This window comes from Phycodurus eques, chromosome 2 (assembly GCF_024500275.1).
Source record: "Phycodurus eques isolate BA_2022a chromosome 2, UOR_Pequ_1.1, whole genome shotgun sequence".
NCBI lineage: Eukaryota > Metazoa > Chordata > Actinopteri > Syngnathiformes > Syngnathidae > Phycodurus > Phycodurus eques.
Genome location: NC_084526.1, coordinates 24,550,658 through 24,570,775, shown reverse-complemented (window position 1 = coordinate 24,570,775; position 20,118 = coordinate 24,550,658). Strand labels below are relative to the sequence as shown.

General features: G+C 42.6%; 2 protein-coding genes across 2 annotated transcripts in view; both read right to left on the bottom strand.

Annotated features, from left to right (window-relative positions):
- The window catches only part of abcc12 (ATP-binding cassette, sub-family C (CFTR/MRP), member 12), a 59,080-nt gene extending 43,397 nt beyond the window's left edge, over positions 1-15,683 (bottom strand). Inside the window, 2 exon segments of the mRNA XM_061670029.1 lie at positions 12,386-12,449; positions 15,662-15,683. The gene's annotated coding sequence lies outside the window, so the exon portion shown is untranslated.
- Positions 15,684-16,043: 360 nt separating this feature from the next.
- Positions 16,044-20,118, bottom strand: part of cep89 (centrosomal protein 89) — a 62,948-nt gene continuing 58,873 nt past the window's right edge. The window contains exon 18 of the mRNA XM_061670028.1: positions 16,044-17,905. Coding sequence (XP_061526012.1) covers positions 17,680-17,905 — 226 coding nt within the window. The 3' untranslated portion in view covers positions 16,044-17,679. The remainder of the gene's footprint in view (positions 17,906-20,118) is intronic.

The window sequence follows — 20,118 nt, the reverse complement described above, 5'->3', positions numbered from 1 at the left end:
AAGTGATGGGTAAATTCAGCATCCAGGAAAGGGGTGGACTTTGCAAAAAGGATGGAAATGGCTGTAGTGAACACTTTCTTCCAGAAGAGGCAGGAACATAGGCTGACCTGGAGTTAGAAGCATGCAGGTGGATTACATCTTTTGCTGACGGTGTAATCTGAAGGAGGTTACTGACTGTAGTGGTAAGAGAGAGTATGGCTAGAGAGTATAGGATGGTGGTGTGTAAAATGACTGTCATGGTGGGGAGGAAGATTAAGAAGACGAGGGCAGAGCAGAGAACCATGTGGCAGAAGCTGAGAAAGGAAGAGTGTTGTGCGGCTTCTTGAGAAGAGGTGAGACAGGCTCTCCGTGGACAGAAGGAGCATCCATAAGATTGGACCACTACAGCCATGGTGATCAGAGAGACATGCAGGAGAGTACTTGGTGTATCTTCTGGTAGGAAAGGGAAGAAGGAGAGTTGGTGGTGGAACCTCAACTACCGGAAATCATACAAGGAGAGAGGAAAGAGCCAAGAAGAAGTGGGACACTGAGAGGACTAAGGAGAGGAGAAAGGAATACATGCAGACGAGACGTGGGAGAAGGTAGACGTTGCAAAAGCCAAACAAGGCATATGATGAGATATCTGCCAGGTTGGACACTAAAGAAGGAGAAAAGGATCTATATAGGTTAGCCAGACAGATGGGTAGAGATGGGAAGGATGTGCAGCAGGTTAGGGTGATTAAGGATAGAGATGGAAATGTGTTGACTGGTGCCAGTAGTGTGCTGGACAGATGGAAAGAATACTTTGGGGAATTGATGAATGAGGAAAATAAGAGAGAAGGAACAGTAGAAGAGGCAAGTGTGGTGGACCAGGAAGTGGCAATGATTAGTAAGGGGGACATAAGAAAAGCATTAAAGAGGTTGAAAAATGGAAAGGCAGTTTGTCCTGATGACATACCTGTCAAGGTATGGAAGCATCTAGGAGTGGTGGCTGTAGAGTTTTTGAACAGCTTGTTCAACAGAATTTTAGCAAGTGAGAAGATGCCTGAGGAATGGAGAAAAGGGTGATGTGCAGAGCTGTGGGAACTATAGGGGAATAAAGTTGATGAGCCACACAATGAAGTTATGGGAAAGATTAATAGAGGCGGCAGAAGTATTTGCAAGCAACAGTATGGTCGCATCCCTAGGAAGAGTACCACAGATGCATTATTTGCCTTGAGAGTGTTGATGGAGAAGTACAGAGAAGGTAAGAAGGACCTACATAGTGTCTTTGTAGAGCGAGAGAAAGCCTATAACAGAGTACCCAGACAGGAACTGTGGTACTGTATGCGGAGGTCTGGAGTGGCAGAGAAGTATGTTAGAATAGTACAGGACATCCATGAGTTCAGCAGAACAGTGGGGAGGTGTGCTGTAGGTGTGACGGAGGAGTTTAAGGTGGAGGTGGGACTGCATCAGGGATCAGCCCTGAGCCCCTTTTTGTTTGCAGTGGTGATGGACAAGCTGACAGATGAGGTTAGACTGGAATCCCCATGGACCACGATGTTCGCAGATGACATTTCACTGCAGATCACAATCTGCAGTGAAAGCAGGGAGCAGGTGGAGGGACAAGTAGAAAGGTGGAGGCATATACTGCAAAGGAGAGGAATGAAGATTAGCCGAAGGAATATATGCGCATGAATGAGAGGGGTTGAGGGGGAAGAGTGAGGCTACAGCGAGAAGAGATAGCGAGGGTGGAGGACTTTAAATACGTGGGGTCAACAGTCCAGAGCAATGGTGAGTGTGGTAAGGAAGTGAACAAACGGATCCAAGCAGGTTGGAACAGGTGGAGGAAGGTGTCAGGTGTGCTATGTGACAGAAAAGTCTCTGCTAGGATCAAGTCTATAAAATGGTGGTGAGGTCAGTCATGATGTACGGATTAGAGACAGTGGCACTGAAGAGACAACAGGAAGCAGAGCTGGAGGTGGCGGAAATAAAGATGTTAAGATCTCTCTAGGAGTGACTAGGTTGGATAGGATTAGAAATGATCTTATCAAAGGGATGGCCAAGGTTAGATGTTTTGGAGACAAAGTTCGGTTTGGACAGAAAGTGAGTATAGTGGTAGAAGGATGATGACGGAACTCCCAGGCAAGAGAGCGAGAGGAAGACCAAAGAGAAGGTTGATTGATGCAGTGAGGGAAGACATGAGGGCAGTTGGTGTTAGAGAGGAGGATGCAGGAGATAAGCTTAGTGGAAAAGGATGACACACTGTGGGGACGCCTAACGGGACAAGCTCGAAGGATAGTAAGAAGCCAGTGTTGTATAATGGGAGGTATTTCATACTTGTGTTAACATCATATTAGGGGAGAAAAAAAATCCAAACCTACATGGCCCTGTGTGAAAAGGTGATTGTTCCCTAAACCTAATAACTGGTTGGGCCACCCTTAGCAGCAACAACTGCAATCAAGCGTTTGCGATAACTTGCAATGAGTCCCTTATAGTGCTGTGGAGGAATTTTGTCCACTCATATTTGCAGAACTGTTGTAATTCAGCGAAAATTGAGGGTTTTGAGCATGAACTGCCTTTTTAAGGTCATGCCACAGCATCTCAATAGGATAAGGTCAGGACTTGGACTAGGCCACTCCAAAGTCTTCATTTTGTTTTTCTTCAGCCATTCAGAGGTGGACTTGCTGGTGTGTTTTGGATCATTGGATAACTGTCCTGCTGCAGAATCCAAGTTCATTTCAGCTTGATGTCACAAACAGATGATCAGACCTTCTCGTTCATGATTTTTTAGTAAACAGCAGAATTCCTGGTTACATTTATCCCAGCAAGTCTTCCAGGTCCTGAAGGAGCTAAACAGCCCCAGACCATCCACCACCGTATTTTACTGTTGGTATGATGTTCTCTTTTTGAAATGTGGTGTTACTTTAACCCCACATGTAATGGGACACACACCTTCCAAAATGTTCACCTTTTGTCTCGTCAGACCACAGAGTATTTTCCCAAAAGTCTTGGGGATCATCACAATGTCTTCTGGCAAAATTGAGACAACCCTTAATGTTTTTTTTTCTCAGCAGTGGTTTTTGTCTTGAAACTCTGCCATGCAGGCCATTTTTGCCCAGTCTCTTTCTTATGGTGGGGTCATGAACACTGACCTTAACTGAGGCAAGTGAGGCCTGCAGTTCTTTGGATGTTGTTGTGGGGTCTTTTGTGACCTCTTGGATGAGTCATTAATTTTGGTCGGCGGGCCACTCCTGGGAAGGTTCACCATTGTTCTATCCATCCATCCATCCATTTTCTGAGCCGGTTCTCCTCACTAGGGTCGCGGGCGTGCTGGAGCCTATCCCAGCTATCATCGGGCAGGAGGCGGGGTACACGCCGAACTGGTTGCCAGCCAATCGCAGGACACATACAAACAAACAACCTTTCGCACTCACATTCACACCTACGGGCAATTTAGAGTCCTCAATTAATCCATGTTTTTGGGATGTGGGAGGAAACCGGAGTGCCCGTAGAAAACCCACGCAGGCACGGGGAGAACATGCAAACTCCACACAGGCGGGGCCAGGGATTGAACCCGGGTCCTCAGAACTGTGAGGCTGACGCTCTAACCAGTCGGCCACCGTGCCGCCCCATTGTTCTGTTTTCGCCATTTGTGGATAATGGCTCTCACTCTGGTTTACTGGAGTCCCAAAGCTTATGAAATGGTTTTATAACCTTCTCCACACTGATAAATCTCAATTTCTCTCATTTGTTCCTGAATTTCTTTAGATCTCGGCATGATGAAAAAAATTGCCTTTTTGGGGGAAAGTTTTGTGTGTGATATTGCGAATAAAAAAAATGTGGTCCACAAACGCCTTCAAATTAGAACTGTTTCTCAACATACTGTATCTCCTCACCCTTTGGTTTCATCCCCTCATCGGGGAACCCTTTCTCCAATTGGCTGACAACTTTCAGTTAAAAATATCCACCAATAAGCTCGTATGGGTCAAAATTCCGAGGGATTCTCCAAGTCGACGCATGAAAGTTACTGTGACGTTTCAAACGTTGAGGTATTTGCAAGTGCCCATTCTGTATTTTTTGGGTTGGGAAATTCCAAAAAGATGGCGGCACCCTTGTCACGTTGCTAATGTGAGTGTGCAAAGGGTGTGTAAGTCTAGTTCAAGTACACTTTAGTATTCCATAGTCATTTTTAATCATCTTTAACACAACATAACCCGCTTTATATAGAACGTCACGTGTTCAAACCCGTAAAAGGGATTACGGTTAGTGGACTTCCTGTGTTAACTAGCATAACAATCGGTTGATTACATGATGGTTAGAACATGAACTAAAGTTTTGTTTGCTTTATGGCAAACGTTTACTTTATGGCAAATGTTTTAAGTGTATGTCATTTATGTATACATATCGCTCGGACTAATGTTATACATGTATAATTTATTTATACTGTATAACGCTGGCGTCAAGTGGAAACCTGCATCTCCAAAACCTTCAGTTTTCAGTGAACCAAAAAGAAACGGGCAGGCTTGTTGAGCCATTAACATTGCATTATCAGAGAGCAAGCCATTTTCAACACTTGATATTAGTAAACAATTTGTAAAAACAACACACCCAAAGAGGGACTGACTAGTAGTATTGATTTGTGAATAAATATGAAATTGAACAAAGTTTGACATCGGAGGTGACGGCCTGATGGCAGCGAAATATCATATGATATATGGTAACACGAACGAAGCTTACCCATCTGATATGGTCATCTTTGGTAGTTCTTGAAGACATTTTGTGTAAAATAAAAGACAGTGCCGATGTTTAATATTTACACACTTGCTTTGTCCCGGCCTCGTGCGTACAGCTCCACCAGTCACCTCAACTGGAAGGAAGTGCTTCAACATATTTTACCCAATGTGGAAGTTGGTTGCGCAAAACCCCTATCATCCATCAACACAATTGTGGCTAGTGAAAATGCTGAGTGGCTAGTAATGCTAGGAAACCACTAGCAACAGTGGCTGGTGAGCAAAAAAGTTCATGTTAAGCTCTGCTCAAAACTACTTATACTAGCCCATTAACGTTAAACAAGTACGGTAAGCGGCAAGAGGCCCGCCAGATGAGTCTGTTAATCACTTCAATTTTGAATTTGCTCTTTGTTTTTAAATGCTTTCAAATGTTGTAATCTTAATCAAGTAAAGCGCATTGAGTTGTTTTTTTGCTGTTTGTTTTTAAATGCTTTCAAATGTACGTTTAATCAAGTAAAGCACATTGAATTATCTTGTGTATAAAACCTTGTCTGGAAACAAGGTTGCTGATAATATCGATATGGAAATAGGCTAACCTCTGCTAACTCCACCGGCAAACCTCCGCTATAAGTAAACTATTGGGAGTGGTTAGCTTGCGGGCTAGCTGCTAATTAGCCACATCAACTACATTAGTGGCTCTTGGGAGAAAATCACTAGAATCTGGTTGAGCTGGATCGTCCCAGCCCTAATGGTAAATAATGCTTATTAAAATGAAGATGCTGTAGGCTATTTAATATTTGTAATGGTGTGGTGTGTGTGTGTGCGCGTGTGTGCATGTAAACCAAATGAGAAACTGACAGAAAAGTACAACTGCGAGAAAACTCTAGGTCAATGTGGCTGTTTAACTACGAAGCAATTTTACTTTTACTTTTTCTTTGACTGAAAGATCCTACCCCTCCTTGAGCCGTCACCTTATCGTGGTGGAGGGGTTTGTGTGTCCCAATGATCCAGGAGCTAAGTTGTCTGGGGCTTTATGCCCCTGGCAGCGTCACCCATGGCAAACAGGTCCTAGGTGAGGGACCAGACAAAGCACGGCTCCAAAAACCCCTATGACGAATACAATTAATGGATTCAGGTTTCCCTTGCCCGGACGCGGGTCACCGGGGCCCCCCTCTGGAGCCAGGCCTGGAGGTGGGGCTCGAAGGCGAGCGCCTGGTGGCCGGGCCTGCAACCATGGGGCCCAGCCGGGCACAGCCCGAAAGGTTAACGTAGGTCCCCCTTCCCATGGGCTCACCACCTGTGGGAGGGGCCATAGGGGTCGGGTGCAGTGCGAGCTGGGCGGTGGCCGAAGGCAGGGACCTTGACGATCCGATCCCCTGCTACCGAAGCTGGCTCTAGGGATGTGTTATGTCACCTCTCTGGCAGGGAAGGAGCCTGAGCTGGTGTGTGAGAGGTTCCGACTAGATATAGTCGGACTCGCCTCCACACACAGCTTGGGCTGTACCAGTCCTCTCGAGAGGGGTTGGACTCTCTTCCACTCTGGAGTTGCCCACGGTAAGAGGCGCCGAGCAGGTGTGGGTATACTTATTGCTCCCCGGCTCGGCGCCTGTACGTTGGGGTTCAACCCGGTGGACGAGAGGGTAGCCTCCCTCCGCCTTCGGGTGGGGGGACAGGTCCTGACTGTTGTTTGTGCCTATGCACCAAACAGCAGTTCAGAGTACCCACCTTTTTTGGAGTCCTTGGAGGGGGTGCTGGAGAGCGATCCTGCTGGGGACTCTATCGTTCTGCTGGGGGACTTCAATGCTCACGTGGGCAATGACAGTGAGACCTGGAAGGGCGTGATTGGGAGGAACGGCCCCCCTGATCAGAACCTGAGCGGTGTTCTGTTATTGGATTTCTGTGCTCATCACGGATTGTCCATAACGATCACCATGTTCAAGCAAAGGGTGTCCACACGTGCACTTGGCACCAGGACACCCTAGGTCGCAGTTCGATGATCGACTTTGTGTTCGTGTCATCGGACTTGCGGCCTCATGTCTTTGACACTCGGGTGAAGAGAGGGGCGGAGCTGACAACTGATCACCAAATGGTGGTGAGTTGGCTCCGATGGTGGGGGAAGATTCCAGTCCGACGTGGAAGGCTCAAACATTTTGTGAGGGTCTGCTGGGAACGTCTGGCGGAATCCCCTGTCAGAAGGAGTTTCAACTCCCACCTCCGACAGAACTTTGCTCTTGTTCCGGGGGAGGCAGGGGACATCGAGTCCGAGTGGACCATGCTTCCATCGCTGAGGCGGCGGACCAGAGCTGTTGCCGTAAGGTGGTTGGTGCCTGTCGTGGCGGAAATCCCCGAACCCGTTGGTGGAGACCAATGGTGAGGGCTGCCGTCAAACTGAAGAAGGAGTCCTATCGGGTCTTTTTGGCCTGTAGGACTCCTGAGGCAGCTGATGGGTACGGTCTGGCCAAACGGAATGGAGCTTTGGTGGTCGCTGAAGCAAAAACTCGGTGAGTTCGATGAGGCCATGGAGAAAGACTTCTGGACGGTTACGAGGAAATTCTGGTCCACCATCCGGCGTCTCAGGAGGGAGAAGCAGTGCACCATCAACACTGTGTATAGTGGGGATGGGGCGCTGCTGACCTCAACTCGCGACGTTGTGAGCCGGTGGGGAGAATACTTCGAAGACCTCCTCAATTCCACTGACACGCCTTCCCACAAGGGAGCAGAGTCTGGGTTCTCTGGGGCGGGCTCTCCTATCTCTGGGGTTGAGGTCACCGAGGTGGTTAAAAAGCTCCTCGGTGGCAAGGCCCCGGGGGTGGATGAGATTCGCCCGGAGTTCCTCAAGGCTCTTAATGTTGTAGGGCTGTCCTGGTTGACACGACTCTGCAACATTGCGTAGACATCGGGGACAGTGCCTCTGGATTGGCAGACTGGGGTGGTGGTCCCCCTTTTTAAGAAGGGGAACCGGAGGGTGTGTTCCAAGTACAGGGGGATCACACTCCTCAGTCTCCCTGGTAAGGTCTATTCAGGGATGCTGAAGAGGAGGGTCCGTTGGGAAGTTGAATCTCAGATTCAGGAGGAGCAGTGTGGTTTTCGTCCTGGCCGTGGAACAATGGACCAGCTCTACACCCTTGGCAGGGTCCTCGAGGGTGCATGGGAGTTCGCCCAACCAGTCTACATGTGTTTTGTGGACTTGGAGAAGACGTTCGACCGTGTCCCTCGGGGGGTCCTGTGGGGGGTGCTCGGGAGTATGGGCTACCGAACCCCTTATACGGGCTGTTTGGTCCCTGTACGACCGTAGTCAAAGTTTGGTCCGCATATCCGGCAGTAAGTCAGACTCGTTTCCGGTGAGGGTTGGACTCCGCCAAGGCTGCCCTTTGTCACCGATTCTGTTCATAACTTTTATGGACAGAATTTCTGGGCGCAGCCGAGGCGTAGAGAGATCCGATTTGGTGGCCTCAGTATTGCATCTCTGCTTTTTGCAGATGATGTGGTAATGTTGGCTTCATCAAGCCGTGACCTCCAACTCTCACTGGAGCAGTTCGCAGCCGAATGTGAAGTGGCTGGGATGAGAATCAGCACCTCCAAATCTGAGACCATGGTCCTCAGCCGGAAAAGGGTGGCGTGCCCTCTCCAGGTCGGGGAGGAGATCCTGCCCCAAGTGGAGGAGTTCAAGTATCTTGGGGTCTTGTTCACGAGTGAGGGAAGAATGGAACGGGAGATCGACAGGTGGATCGGTGCAGCGTCTGCAGTGATGCGGACTTTGTATCAATCCGTTGTGGTAAAGAAGGAGCTAAGCCGAAAGGCGAAGCTCTCAATTTACCGGTCGATCTACGTTCCTACCCTCACCTATGGTCATGAGCTGTGGGTCGAAATGAGTTTCCTCCGCAGGGTGTCCGGGCTCTCCCTTAGAGATAGGGTGAGAAGCTCGGTCATCCGGGAGGATCTCAGAGTACAGCCGCTCCTCCTTCACATCGAGAGGAGCCAGATGAGGTGGCTGGGGCATCTGATTCGGATGCCTCCCGGACACCTCTCTGGGGAGGTGTTCCGGGCATGTCCCACCGGGAGGAGACCCCGGGGACGACCCATGACACGCTGGAGAGACTTCATCCTTCGGCTGGCCTGGGAACGCCTCGGGATCCCCCCGGAAGAGATGGATGAACTGGCTTGGGAGAGGGAAGTCTGGGCGTCCCTGCTAAAGCTACTGGCCCCGCGACCCAACCTCGGGTAAGTGGTAGAAAATGGATGGATGGATGAAAGATCCTAAGTAGCAAAATATGACATACTGTGAGATGAAATGTGTCCTGAAGCTGTCTTTTGTAGTTTCTTGTCGAGATGAGCATGATATATGACATAATGTAACTGCATCAGAAAGCTATACATGAACTGCAAGGTGTTCAGGGATGAAGTCTCTCCCATTGCTATTGCGCTATTTGTTCAGCTATAGTTCCATTATGTAGCTATTTCTGAATGATAAGGTCCCTGCGATCACACTGTAAAAATATAACATTGACATAATAAAATCGATTCCAGGCTTTCCAAATGCTGTAAGAAATTAAGCATGAGTTGAGCAAATGTCAGCATGTTGCCCACTTGTAACTCTCTCTCTTTTTAAAACGCTTATAGCAGATGGATGGACTGGCAAGCCAAAGAGTCATCAAGGAAGTCATTGCAATACTGACAAACTGTGCCACACATTTCCAGCACTCCATTCTGGCCAAACAGTATTTGTGAGACAGAGGGAACTAGGCCTGGCAGAGCACAACATAATCCAGGCTGTTCCAACGAGGTGGAACTCAACGTTCCACATGCTGCAAAGAATGCTGGAGCAAAACCGTGCTTGTACCATACTGTGGCGAACATGGAGGATTTGCAGGTCCCCCTGCTCACCAGTAGGACCTTGTGTCCAATTTAATGGAATCTCTTCTCCCAATAGTGGAAGTGACACTTCCGGTAAGACAAAAACTCTCATCGGCGGCCAGCATCATTCCATGCCTGACTGTGCTGAAGATGCTTCTTCTAGATGTTGAGGGGCCCTCCACAAAAGGCATCAGAACACTCAGGCAAGCCATGAGGGAGATCCTCGGTAAAATGCGTTTCTCAATAGAGGACACAAAAACTGTGGTGCTGGCCAGACTCTGAGATCTTCAATATGAGAATCATGCATTATCTTTTGCCACAACATTGAACAAAGCCAAAAGATGGTTGACAGATCGAAGGAAAATAGACGCTGGCACACAACAGACAACTTGAGAGGAACATGCTGTCACAGAAGGAGCCAGCACGGAGGAGCAGGCAGCTGCATATGGGACACATGAGAATGATGGAAACATCCCCAAAAGGCAACACATAATCATAATAATAATAATAATAATACATTGTATTTAAAGGTGCCTTTTAAACCACCCAAGGTCTCCGTCCAAATGTCGTTAAAAGAAATCAAGCAAGACAATACAAATAACTGAACATAAAACAATGAACACTAGAATGGCCAAAGCCTTGACATTTGGCTTTTCTACCGAGAATGCCTCAAGAGGAGCCGAGTGACTGGATTAGTTTGAACTCCTATCCCATCCGGGTTTTTTATCACCATTCTTCACCATCTTGTCACCATTGTTCTGTAAATGAGGCAATTACTCTCTGCTCTCTACACATTTACTGAAAGAGAACTGATGTTGCTTTGCCTTTACCTGAATAAATTGATCGAAATTACTGGTTGTACGCTTACACAACACTGCAAACACTTTTGTTCGATGCATCCCATTACAGATGCACACCCAGACCTTTTTATAAACATGTAGTTTAGAGTTACTGACGAATCCCTGCCAATAGCCAACACATTCATTATAAAGTTATAGAAAACGGAGCTTGCTCCTGTCTCTGAGGACCACAATCTCGGGGCACGGTGAGAGCGTCGGACTGAATTTCCGAAGGTACACCTGTGTTGTTATTTTGTGCGTTTGTTGTTTCCGTGCGACCATGTGTAAGGCAACTATATGTTTATAAAGGAGATCTGGGCATGTGTCTGTAATGAAATGTATCAAACAAAACGTATGCAGTGTTGTGTAAGCGTGCAGCCAGTAATTTCTATCAAAATCAGTGTGTTGTAATGTAACGAGAGAGCGGTAGCGGTTTCGAACTACTGTACGATAGTTTCTCACAGCATTGTGTTCAACAGGCTAAAATTAGTAATATTTCCACTTTTGGGATCACAAGCAAAAAATATTTTCCCCTCCCTTCTTAGTAAGAGGTCAACAGTTTGTTTTACATTTCTTGAGATTTATTGCTGATGCACAAGATTCAAACAAGACTTAGTGCAATGAAGTATACAAACACACAAATCTGTGCAGCATGTGGATAAAGTGAGCTCTTCAACCCTCTACATTGATCATATTTTTTAGATGTGAGCAATGAAATATGATGTGAGCTATAAAAACCTCAACCAAGGTTAGAAATCTACGCAAAGATATCATTTGAATTATAATTCCAAAACATCAAGTACGATTCCTCTGTATTGATTTAGCATTGTTTTTCGTCTTTTCCTGAAACACAACTGCCATAATCAGCAAATGAAAAGTAGGATGTTGAGGAAATCTTACCAGAAACTCAGCTGAAGGGCAAAGTCTCCTCAATCGGAGTCGCAAGGGTTGACTTGGGTCAGGATCAAATCCAAAGCCCGCCGAGTGCTGTAGACTTTCTGCATCTTTGTTTCCTAGTTGACTGAGTAAGTGAACTACTATGTGCCGTGAGCGAGCGATTTCTCCATCTCGGGTCTATTGTTCAGTCATCGTTCACGTTGACACAGACCCTTCCTCCACAACAAACCCAGCAGGCCTGCTTTTACATTTTCCATCAATGTTTATATCTTTTGTTAAAATGTATTTTCACTAGGATTTTCTGTTTATTTAAATAGCACACTTACAATGTCCACAGTTGCACAAAGTGCTGCATGGCTATTAAAAACAGTATGTGTGTGTGTGTATATATAATATATATATATATATATATATATATATATATATATATAAAACATACACATACCATTCATATACACATGAAAAGTAGTGCTATCAAGAAAAATATAAAAAGTGTACCGCTATAAATTAAATAAAACCATATTGAAAAAATCTAAATGCCAATGGCAGTTTTTGAATATGGACTACGGAAGAAATAGGAGGGAGGCCTGTTGACTGTTTCGGCATTAGTTTGTGAAAAAATAATCATCCATTTTTTGTTTGCTTAATAAAACTTCCTGGAAGTATTTGTGTATTTATTTATGTAAATGATCAGTTACCTTTATAAGCGATGCCGGTGACGATGGGAACTTTCTGGACTTTTGTGTTTTTGTTTTAACTTAAAACAAACATAAGAATAAAATGGAGTTATATTGAAATTTTGGAAAACTTTATTTCCTGCATCTGGAGAAAACTCGAGTTGTCATTTCACTTTATAATACATGCTGCTGGGCATGCAACCCCGGTCCTCAGAACTGTGAGGCAGTCGTCCATACCGTGCGGCCATATCGGCTCCAAATATCGGTTATTGCCCTCCACGACTGCTAATACGACACAGATCAATAAAATATTTCGAACAAAAGCATTGGATTTTTTATTTTATTTTTTATTATTATTATTTTTGTTAAAAGTGCTAAAACAAAGTTTAACTGGCCACGAAGTTGGTAGCGCCACGCAAAAACGTACCTCTGTTCCAAACGTGTTCGTCGGTGTCCCGATGGTGGTCCGCGGTCCCGGTTTGCGGTCCTTGCTGCTGGAGAGACGCAAGTCAAGTGAGCCGCCCACAACGGTTGTTCTTTCTGGGCGTTACGGTAACACGACGCCGGCCAGGCTTCAAAATGAAAGCCTCACAAATAAGAATGCTTTGGATTTAAGTCACGACAAAACCATTTGTCTGTCATCACTCAACCACTCCACTCCCGGCAGAAAGTCACGTGTCTCAGGATTGCGCCCATGAAGGGTTATGAAATTGCATGAGAAGCTAGTTTTCAACAAGCCAATGCACGATCTTTTTTTTTTTTTTTTTTTAAATCACCCATTTGCCTGTTGCACGAGTATTTTACTCGCACGTTACCTTTCAAAAGGCTGAGGTCAGCCAACTCAAAAAAAATAAGTCAGTTAACGCCATGCAATGTATGGCAAGTACCATATAAATACATTTGCTTATGATATAACTTTTATTTATTTTATTTTTTTTAAAGCAGATTTCCCTCCCAATCAGGAGGCACCTGCTGTGTGTCATAGTCACTTTGGAGCATTTATATACCGAAGAACACGTGCTGCCATACCACAAATTGCATATTAAAAATCTGTTCGGATGTTGAAAATCTCCTCAAATTGATTCAAAATTGACACGGAGGAACCACAGCCTTAACACTGGTAATATACAGTTATAATAGTGTCATGTAGTTTCAACATGGAAAGATGGAGCATCATATCATCATCATCATCATCATAGAGGAAACGCCAATGGGGGTCACTGCAACGTTACCGTTCTTTCTTTTTTAAAGGTTTGTTTGTGTGCACGCCAAATGAAATGTGACCTTTGCGAGCGTACATCAAACATGCAGCTTTACTACTACTAATAAACTTTTACATCTGCCATAATCGACTTTACGAGATGTTAAAGTTAGTATTTTTTATTTTATTTTTTTGCAGGTGACTATTTCGATCTAAAAGTAAAGAGATCACATTTTGACAAAGTTTGCGATCTTTTCAATCATTCACAAATTGTTCCAGAAAGTTACCTTGTGAGGAGCAATACAAAAACACGACTGTCTGACTATGGAGTGATATATACAGGGGGCAGGAAAAAAACATGAACCCTTTGGAACTTCTTCGAGTATAAAAAGTCTGATCGTCAGCTAAAGCAAACGGTCTGCTTAAACTAATACCACACAAACTATCATGTTTTCATAACTTCGCCAGCAATAACCTCAACCAAACCTTGACTGTAGTTGCAAATCAGACATGCATGACGATCAGGATGAATTTTGGGCCATTCCATGTTGTTAGCTCAGCAAGATTCCTGGGACATCTGGTGTCAATAGCGCTCCATGTCATGCCAAAGCATCTCAATTGGGTTGAGGTCAGGACTTTATATATAAACTTGCATAAAGCTGTAAAGCATTACAAACGCATCGCTAAAAGTATTGATGTTCATCGGTCCACAGTTCGACAAAATGTCGATAAAGGCAGAAAGTTCCCCACTGTTGCTTCGCTTCCAGGGAGAGGCCGTCCTGTAAACATGACTACACAGCGCAGAATGCTTAGTGAGGTGTATATTTTATATTTAAAAAAAACAAAAAACCTAAAGTGTCAGCTGAAGACTCACAGAAATCACGGGCACATGCCAACATTTCTGTTGACAAATTTCCTATATGTAAAACATTAAACAAGAATGGGGTTCATGAGAGAACGATGAGGAAGTCGTTGCAGTCTTAAAAAAAAAAAAAAAAAAAAAAAAAAAAAAAAAAAAAAAACATTGCTGCACATTTGAAGTTTGCTAAAGAGCACTTGGATGTTCCACAGCACGACTGGCAAAATATTCTGATGAAACCAAGTGCTGAATTGTTTGGGAGGAACACACAACACCGTGTATGGAGGACCTCAACCCGACATGAGAGCTGTTCACTTTGTAACGGAAGAATAGTCCAAAATTCATGCTGATCGTTATGTATGTCTGATCTGCAATTACAGGCAACATTTGGTTATTGCTGCAAAAAACAAAAAGACCAGTTATTAAATCCAAGGGTGCATTTACTTTTCCTCCCTGTCCTGTAAATGTTTACGTTATCCATACATCCATGCACTTTCCGTACCGCTTATCCTCACTCGGGTCGCGTGGGTGCTGGAGCCTATCCCAGCTGAGAGGCGGGGTATGTTATGTTCTAGAAAAATATGAAAACATATCATTGTTTATGTGGTCTTACTTTAAGCGCTCTTTGTTTATTCTTGGGATTTAGATGTAGATCAGACTACATTTTATGACCAATTTATGTACGAATGTAAGAAATTCCAAAGGGTTCACATACTTTTTGCCCCCCACTGAAGAGAGCTTTTGTTATGCAGTCATTAAAACAAAGGCATATAAAGCAAAGCCTGGATACTATTAAAAGTGACCGAACTGGTCTGTCATTGTTTAAAATCAATGTCGCATGATTTTTGGATGGCATGTTGTTACCTAGCTTCTTGACTTCTGCCATGTTTTTGGTATGGGCCTGCAATAGCCTTAGTCAGTTTTTGGCCATTTTAAGTGAATCTTTGGCAAAATGGTTTGTTGCGCGGCTGTAAGCTGTTCCACTCGTCCCGGACAAGACGGGCGGACGCATCATTTCTTGTCTTAAAAATCTTAGCCTATTCCTCTTATAGTTCCCTAACTGGCATATTTTGAGGTTATTGTGGAAAATATCCCTAGCAGATGGTAAATTTTGGAAATACAGCAGTCAATTGTGTTGCGTCCCATTGCATGTACATGTGACGTTATTCAAGCTGGGTAACAAACAATATAGCACCTGTGTATATCACTACTCTTCACAGTTTAGACCTTCCTGTAGTCTATTTGGGGAAGGCTATATCAATAAAAGTGTTTCGCTATGGAGTAGAGTGATATGGAAACAATATCATTACGGAGTAATAAATATGACTTCATTATGGGGTGTTGTATAAACAGTTTTCCGTTAATGGAGTGATACATACAAAGTTGTTGCTCTGGTAATAGTAGTTTGGAGTATAAACGTAAAGCTTGATGGAGTGATAAAGAATTAGTGTTATGGAGTGATGTATAAAACAACGTTGTCTCATCGTACGGTGATAGTTACATTGTTACGAAGTGATATATGATTAGTTACCTTATGAAATTATCCATGAATCAATTCATTTGGTCATAAAATTATATGTATATATATATATATATTATAAAACATTACATTGTTATAGAGCGATATAAAAAAATTAACTTACCTCGATATGGAGAGATATATACACAAAGATTTCACGCTATGGAGTGATAGAGGATCAGTTGTGTTGTTATGCAGTGATATGTAAAAAAATCACGACATAATAGTACTTCATCAGTTACCTGCAGGTGCGGGAAGGATGAGGACTGTGAGTGGTACAATCCAAGTTAATCCTGAAAATAGAAGCAGCATTTCTTTCCCCTCTGCGTTTGTTACACAAGAAGCTTCAAAGGTTACAATGAGCAGAGGTGAGCACGTACGTACGCACACACACATACATGCACACACACGTCCTGTCGGAAACACTTCACAGAAAACATTCGACAGTGTGTGCTCACTAAATGAATATATGACAAAAAAAAAAAAGAACACGTTTCCCCTTGTAATATTCTTTATTCTTGTACACTTTCAACTTCTTCTCATGAAATGACATCTTTGAACTTTAAAAAAAAAATAAAAAATTACTCAGACATTTTATTAAATTTATCAACAAAAAATAATGTTTTCTCATATGATTTTGTATTACACATTATATATACAGTACATTTATTAATTTTAGTCTTATTTTGTTCTTTCTTGTACGACACATTTTGACTCATAAATTTATGACGTTATCTCCCCAACAGTCCAACTTATTTTCTTGTAATATGATTATATTTCAGAAAAATGTATTTTTTATTAAAATTCTCATCCTGATATTATACCTTTTTAGTACACATTTTACTCAGAATTTATTTATTTTTGAAAAATGACTTTTTTTCTTTCTTAAATGACGTTTTCTTAAATGACATTTTTCTTGAAATATAATTTTTTTCTACTCATAAACATGATTTTACAATGGAAAAAAATTACAACTCTTTTCTCATGATTTTATGATTTTTTTAATGACAGTTATACTTGTACTTTTATGATTTCATCCTTCATAAATGATTACTTTGTCGTAACATTTTGAAGATTTTATTCCATATTTTTACCCTTAATTTTATCCTTAAAAAAATAACCCTTTTTCCTCAAAATATGACTTTCCTAAAAACGACAATTTTCTATTCATAATTTAATTATTTAAAACTCATATTTGTCATATTTTATTTAAAAAAATATATTTCTCTCGTAACATGACATTTATTGAAAATAATAACACCTTTGTACTTGTATTTTTATGATTCTATCCTTGAAAATTAATACTATTATGGTCAAAATATTAAGACTTTGTTAAATGACTGTTTTTAACTCATATCTGTATGATTGATCCTTTAAAAAACAAAACATAATATAGTGACGTTTTCGGCAGCACGTCTGCCTCACAGTTCTGAGGACCCGGATTCAAATCCGGCCTCGCCTCTGTGGAGTTTGCATGTTCTCCCCGTGCCAGCGTAGGTTTTCGCCGGGTACTCCGGTTTCCTCCCACATCCCCAAAACATGCATGGTAGGTTAATTGGAGACTAAATTGCCCGTAGGTGTGAATGTGAGTGTGAATGGTTGTTTGTTTATATGTGCCCTGCGATTGGCTGGGAACCAGTTCAGGGCGTACCCCGCCTCTTGCCCGAAGATAGCTTGGATAGGCTCCAGCACGCCCGCGACCCTAGTGAGGAGAAGCAGCTCAGGATATGGATGGGTGGATTGATGTGACGTTTCCCCCAGAAATTACATATTTTACTCATCATTCGACGACTTCCTTGAAGATTTTAATATTTTTCTCTTAAAATTCTGGTTTTATTTGTGTAAAAATTACTCATTTCTGTCAATTTAATTCTATTCAATTCTACTACTTTTCCCCTTCACAGTCATTGAAATCTTTTCTCAATTTTTGATGACTTTGCCTCCACTGTAATGACATCACGGCTTTTACTGCCGTTGCTGTACAAAAATGTTTTACAGTATTGTGCTAAGGTGTGGATATCAAATAGATGACCTATAACTATTGTCAAGTTAGAAGGTGCTTTTATTGTGAATTTAAATGAATATTATACCCATCTGTATTGTAAATAAAAAATAGAAACTATGCCTGTGTGATGGGTTATTCTAGCTGTAGAAATCCAGGTCTCGTTGATGCTTTCCATCTGAGTCCTGTGCTTTGGGAATTTTGTCATCTCTGAGGAAGCTCAGAGGATGCTCGGGGGGGACAGTGTCGGGAAAGGCCCGATGGGGGATGTCGCAGGTGGGCCCGGAGTCCCAGAGAGTCTCCTGGATTTGCTGGTTCTCCCTGGTGGCTGCCTGCCACACCTCCTCCAGCTCCTCCTCCACCTCCCTGAATAAGTCACTTTATTAGGTACACCTTATGTCCAACCTATTCGTCGAGAACACGTACTATTGATGTTGTTTTAAATGACACATTTTTACTATGAAAAACATTGATTGCTTGATGATGATTGCTGAAAAAATGACTTTTGTTGCCATATATGTTTTTTTAAATACCAGACTACTCATACTTTTATGATTTTGTCATTTTGTCACATGACATTTTCTCCTTTGACTTTTTTAATCATACACAATTTTTTTTTTTACTAATTAATGATTTATCCATGAAAAATTATGACTATTTTTTTAAATGATACATTGTATTCATAATTTTACCGCTTATCTTCTTCTCCCTTTCCTCCATTTTCTCTTCCTCCTCCCATCCATCCATCCTCATGTCTCTCCTACTTTCTTTTGCCATCAACTACAGTGCCATGAAAAAGTATTGGTCCACTTCTCAAATTCTTATATTTTTGCAGTTTCCCCACTTTCATGTTTAAGATCATCAAACATATATAGATTACAGACAAATATAACCCAATTGAACTTAAAATGCTGTTTTAAAATGGTGATTTCCTTTATTAAGGGGGAAAAAAACTACTACCTGGCCCTGTGTGAAAAAGTAATTACGCCCTTGTTAAATTATGAATTCATTGTAGCTAATCACAACTTCTGGTTAATTTTCCACTGATCTCACCCAAGCCTGATTACCTCCAGACCTGTTCAATCAGGAAAGCACTTAAACAGAATCTGTCCCGACAAAACCAAGTCAGACAAGAGATCTAAAAAAAAAAACAAATTAAAAAAAAACAAAAAAACAAAACGCTGCAACAAAATGACAATTAATAGAAATTCCAGAACAGTCGAAAAATAAATTAATTGACATCTATCAGTCTGGAATGGGTTACAAAAGTTACATCCATGGCAGAGTGACAAGGTAAAAACCACTGCTGACCAAAAAAGAACATAAAGGCTCGTCTTACTTTTGCAAAAAAACATCTGAATGATTCCCACGACTCTTGGGAGAATATTATATGGACTGACAAGATGAAAGTTGAGCTATTTGGAAGGCGTGTTTCTCGTTACATCTGGCGTAAATGTAGCCCAGCATTTCAGAAAAAGGACATCAGTCAAACGCGGTGGTGGTGTGATGGTCTTTGGCTGTTTCGCTCCTTCAGGACCTGGACAACTTGCTGTGATTGATGGAACCATGAATTATTCTTTTTAATAGAAAATCCTGAAGGAGAATGTTCAGCCATCAGTTTGTGACCTCAAGCTGAAGCACACTTGGGTTCTGCAGCAGGAGAACGACCCAAAACACACCAGCAAGTCAACTTCTGAATGCCTTAAAACAGCAAAAATGAAGGTTTTGGAGTGGCCTTGTCAAAGTCCAGACTTGAATCCGATTTAAATGCAGGGACATGACCTTAAAAAGGCTGTTCATGCAGGAAAACCATACATTTTTGCTCAATTCAAACAATTCTGCAAGGAAGAGTAAGCCAAAATATCTCCACCAAGATGTGGAAGACTCAATGCCAGTTTTAGAAAACACTTGATTTTAGTTGTTGCTGCTGAGGATGTCCCAACCAGTTATTAGGTTTAGGGGGACATTACTTTTTCCACACAGGACCAGGTAACGGAATAGTTTTTTCCTGAATAAATGAAATCACCATCTAAAAATGGCATTTTCAATTCACTTGGGTTATATTTGTTTTATATTTACATTTGTTTGATGAGCTTAAAAATTATAGTGGGAAAACTATGCAAAAATATAAGAATTTGAGAAGGGCGCCAACTTTTTCACAGCACTGTACACCACACTACCTTTCCCTAATTTTCTCCCTCTCTCCATCCTTTTCCTTGGTCACTCACTCCCTCCTCCTCTTACCTCTCCCTATATGACATATTTTCTAAACAATATATTTTTTGACTCAATGTTATGATTTATCCTAAAAAATATCTATTTCTCTTTTATAGTGTTTAATGATGATCTAACCATGATACAACTTTTTTCATCATATATTTAAATTTTTATTACAAATTTTTCCATCTTCCTTTCCTACATCACTTGCCTTCTCACCCTTTTGCTTCTCTTTTCCCTCTCATCCCTCTTCTCTCACAGCTCTTCTGTTCCCTTTCCTCCCTCTCTCTCTCTCTCACCTCCTCTCTCCCCTTCTACTGTTTGAACTATCTTTCCTCCTCCCTTTCTTCCTTCCTTCCTTC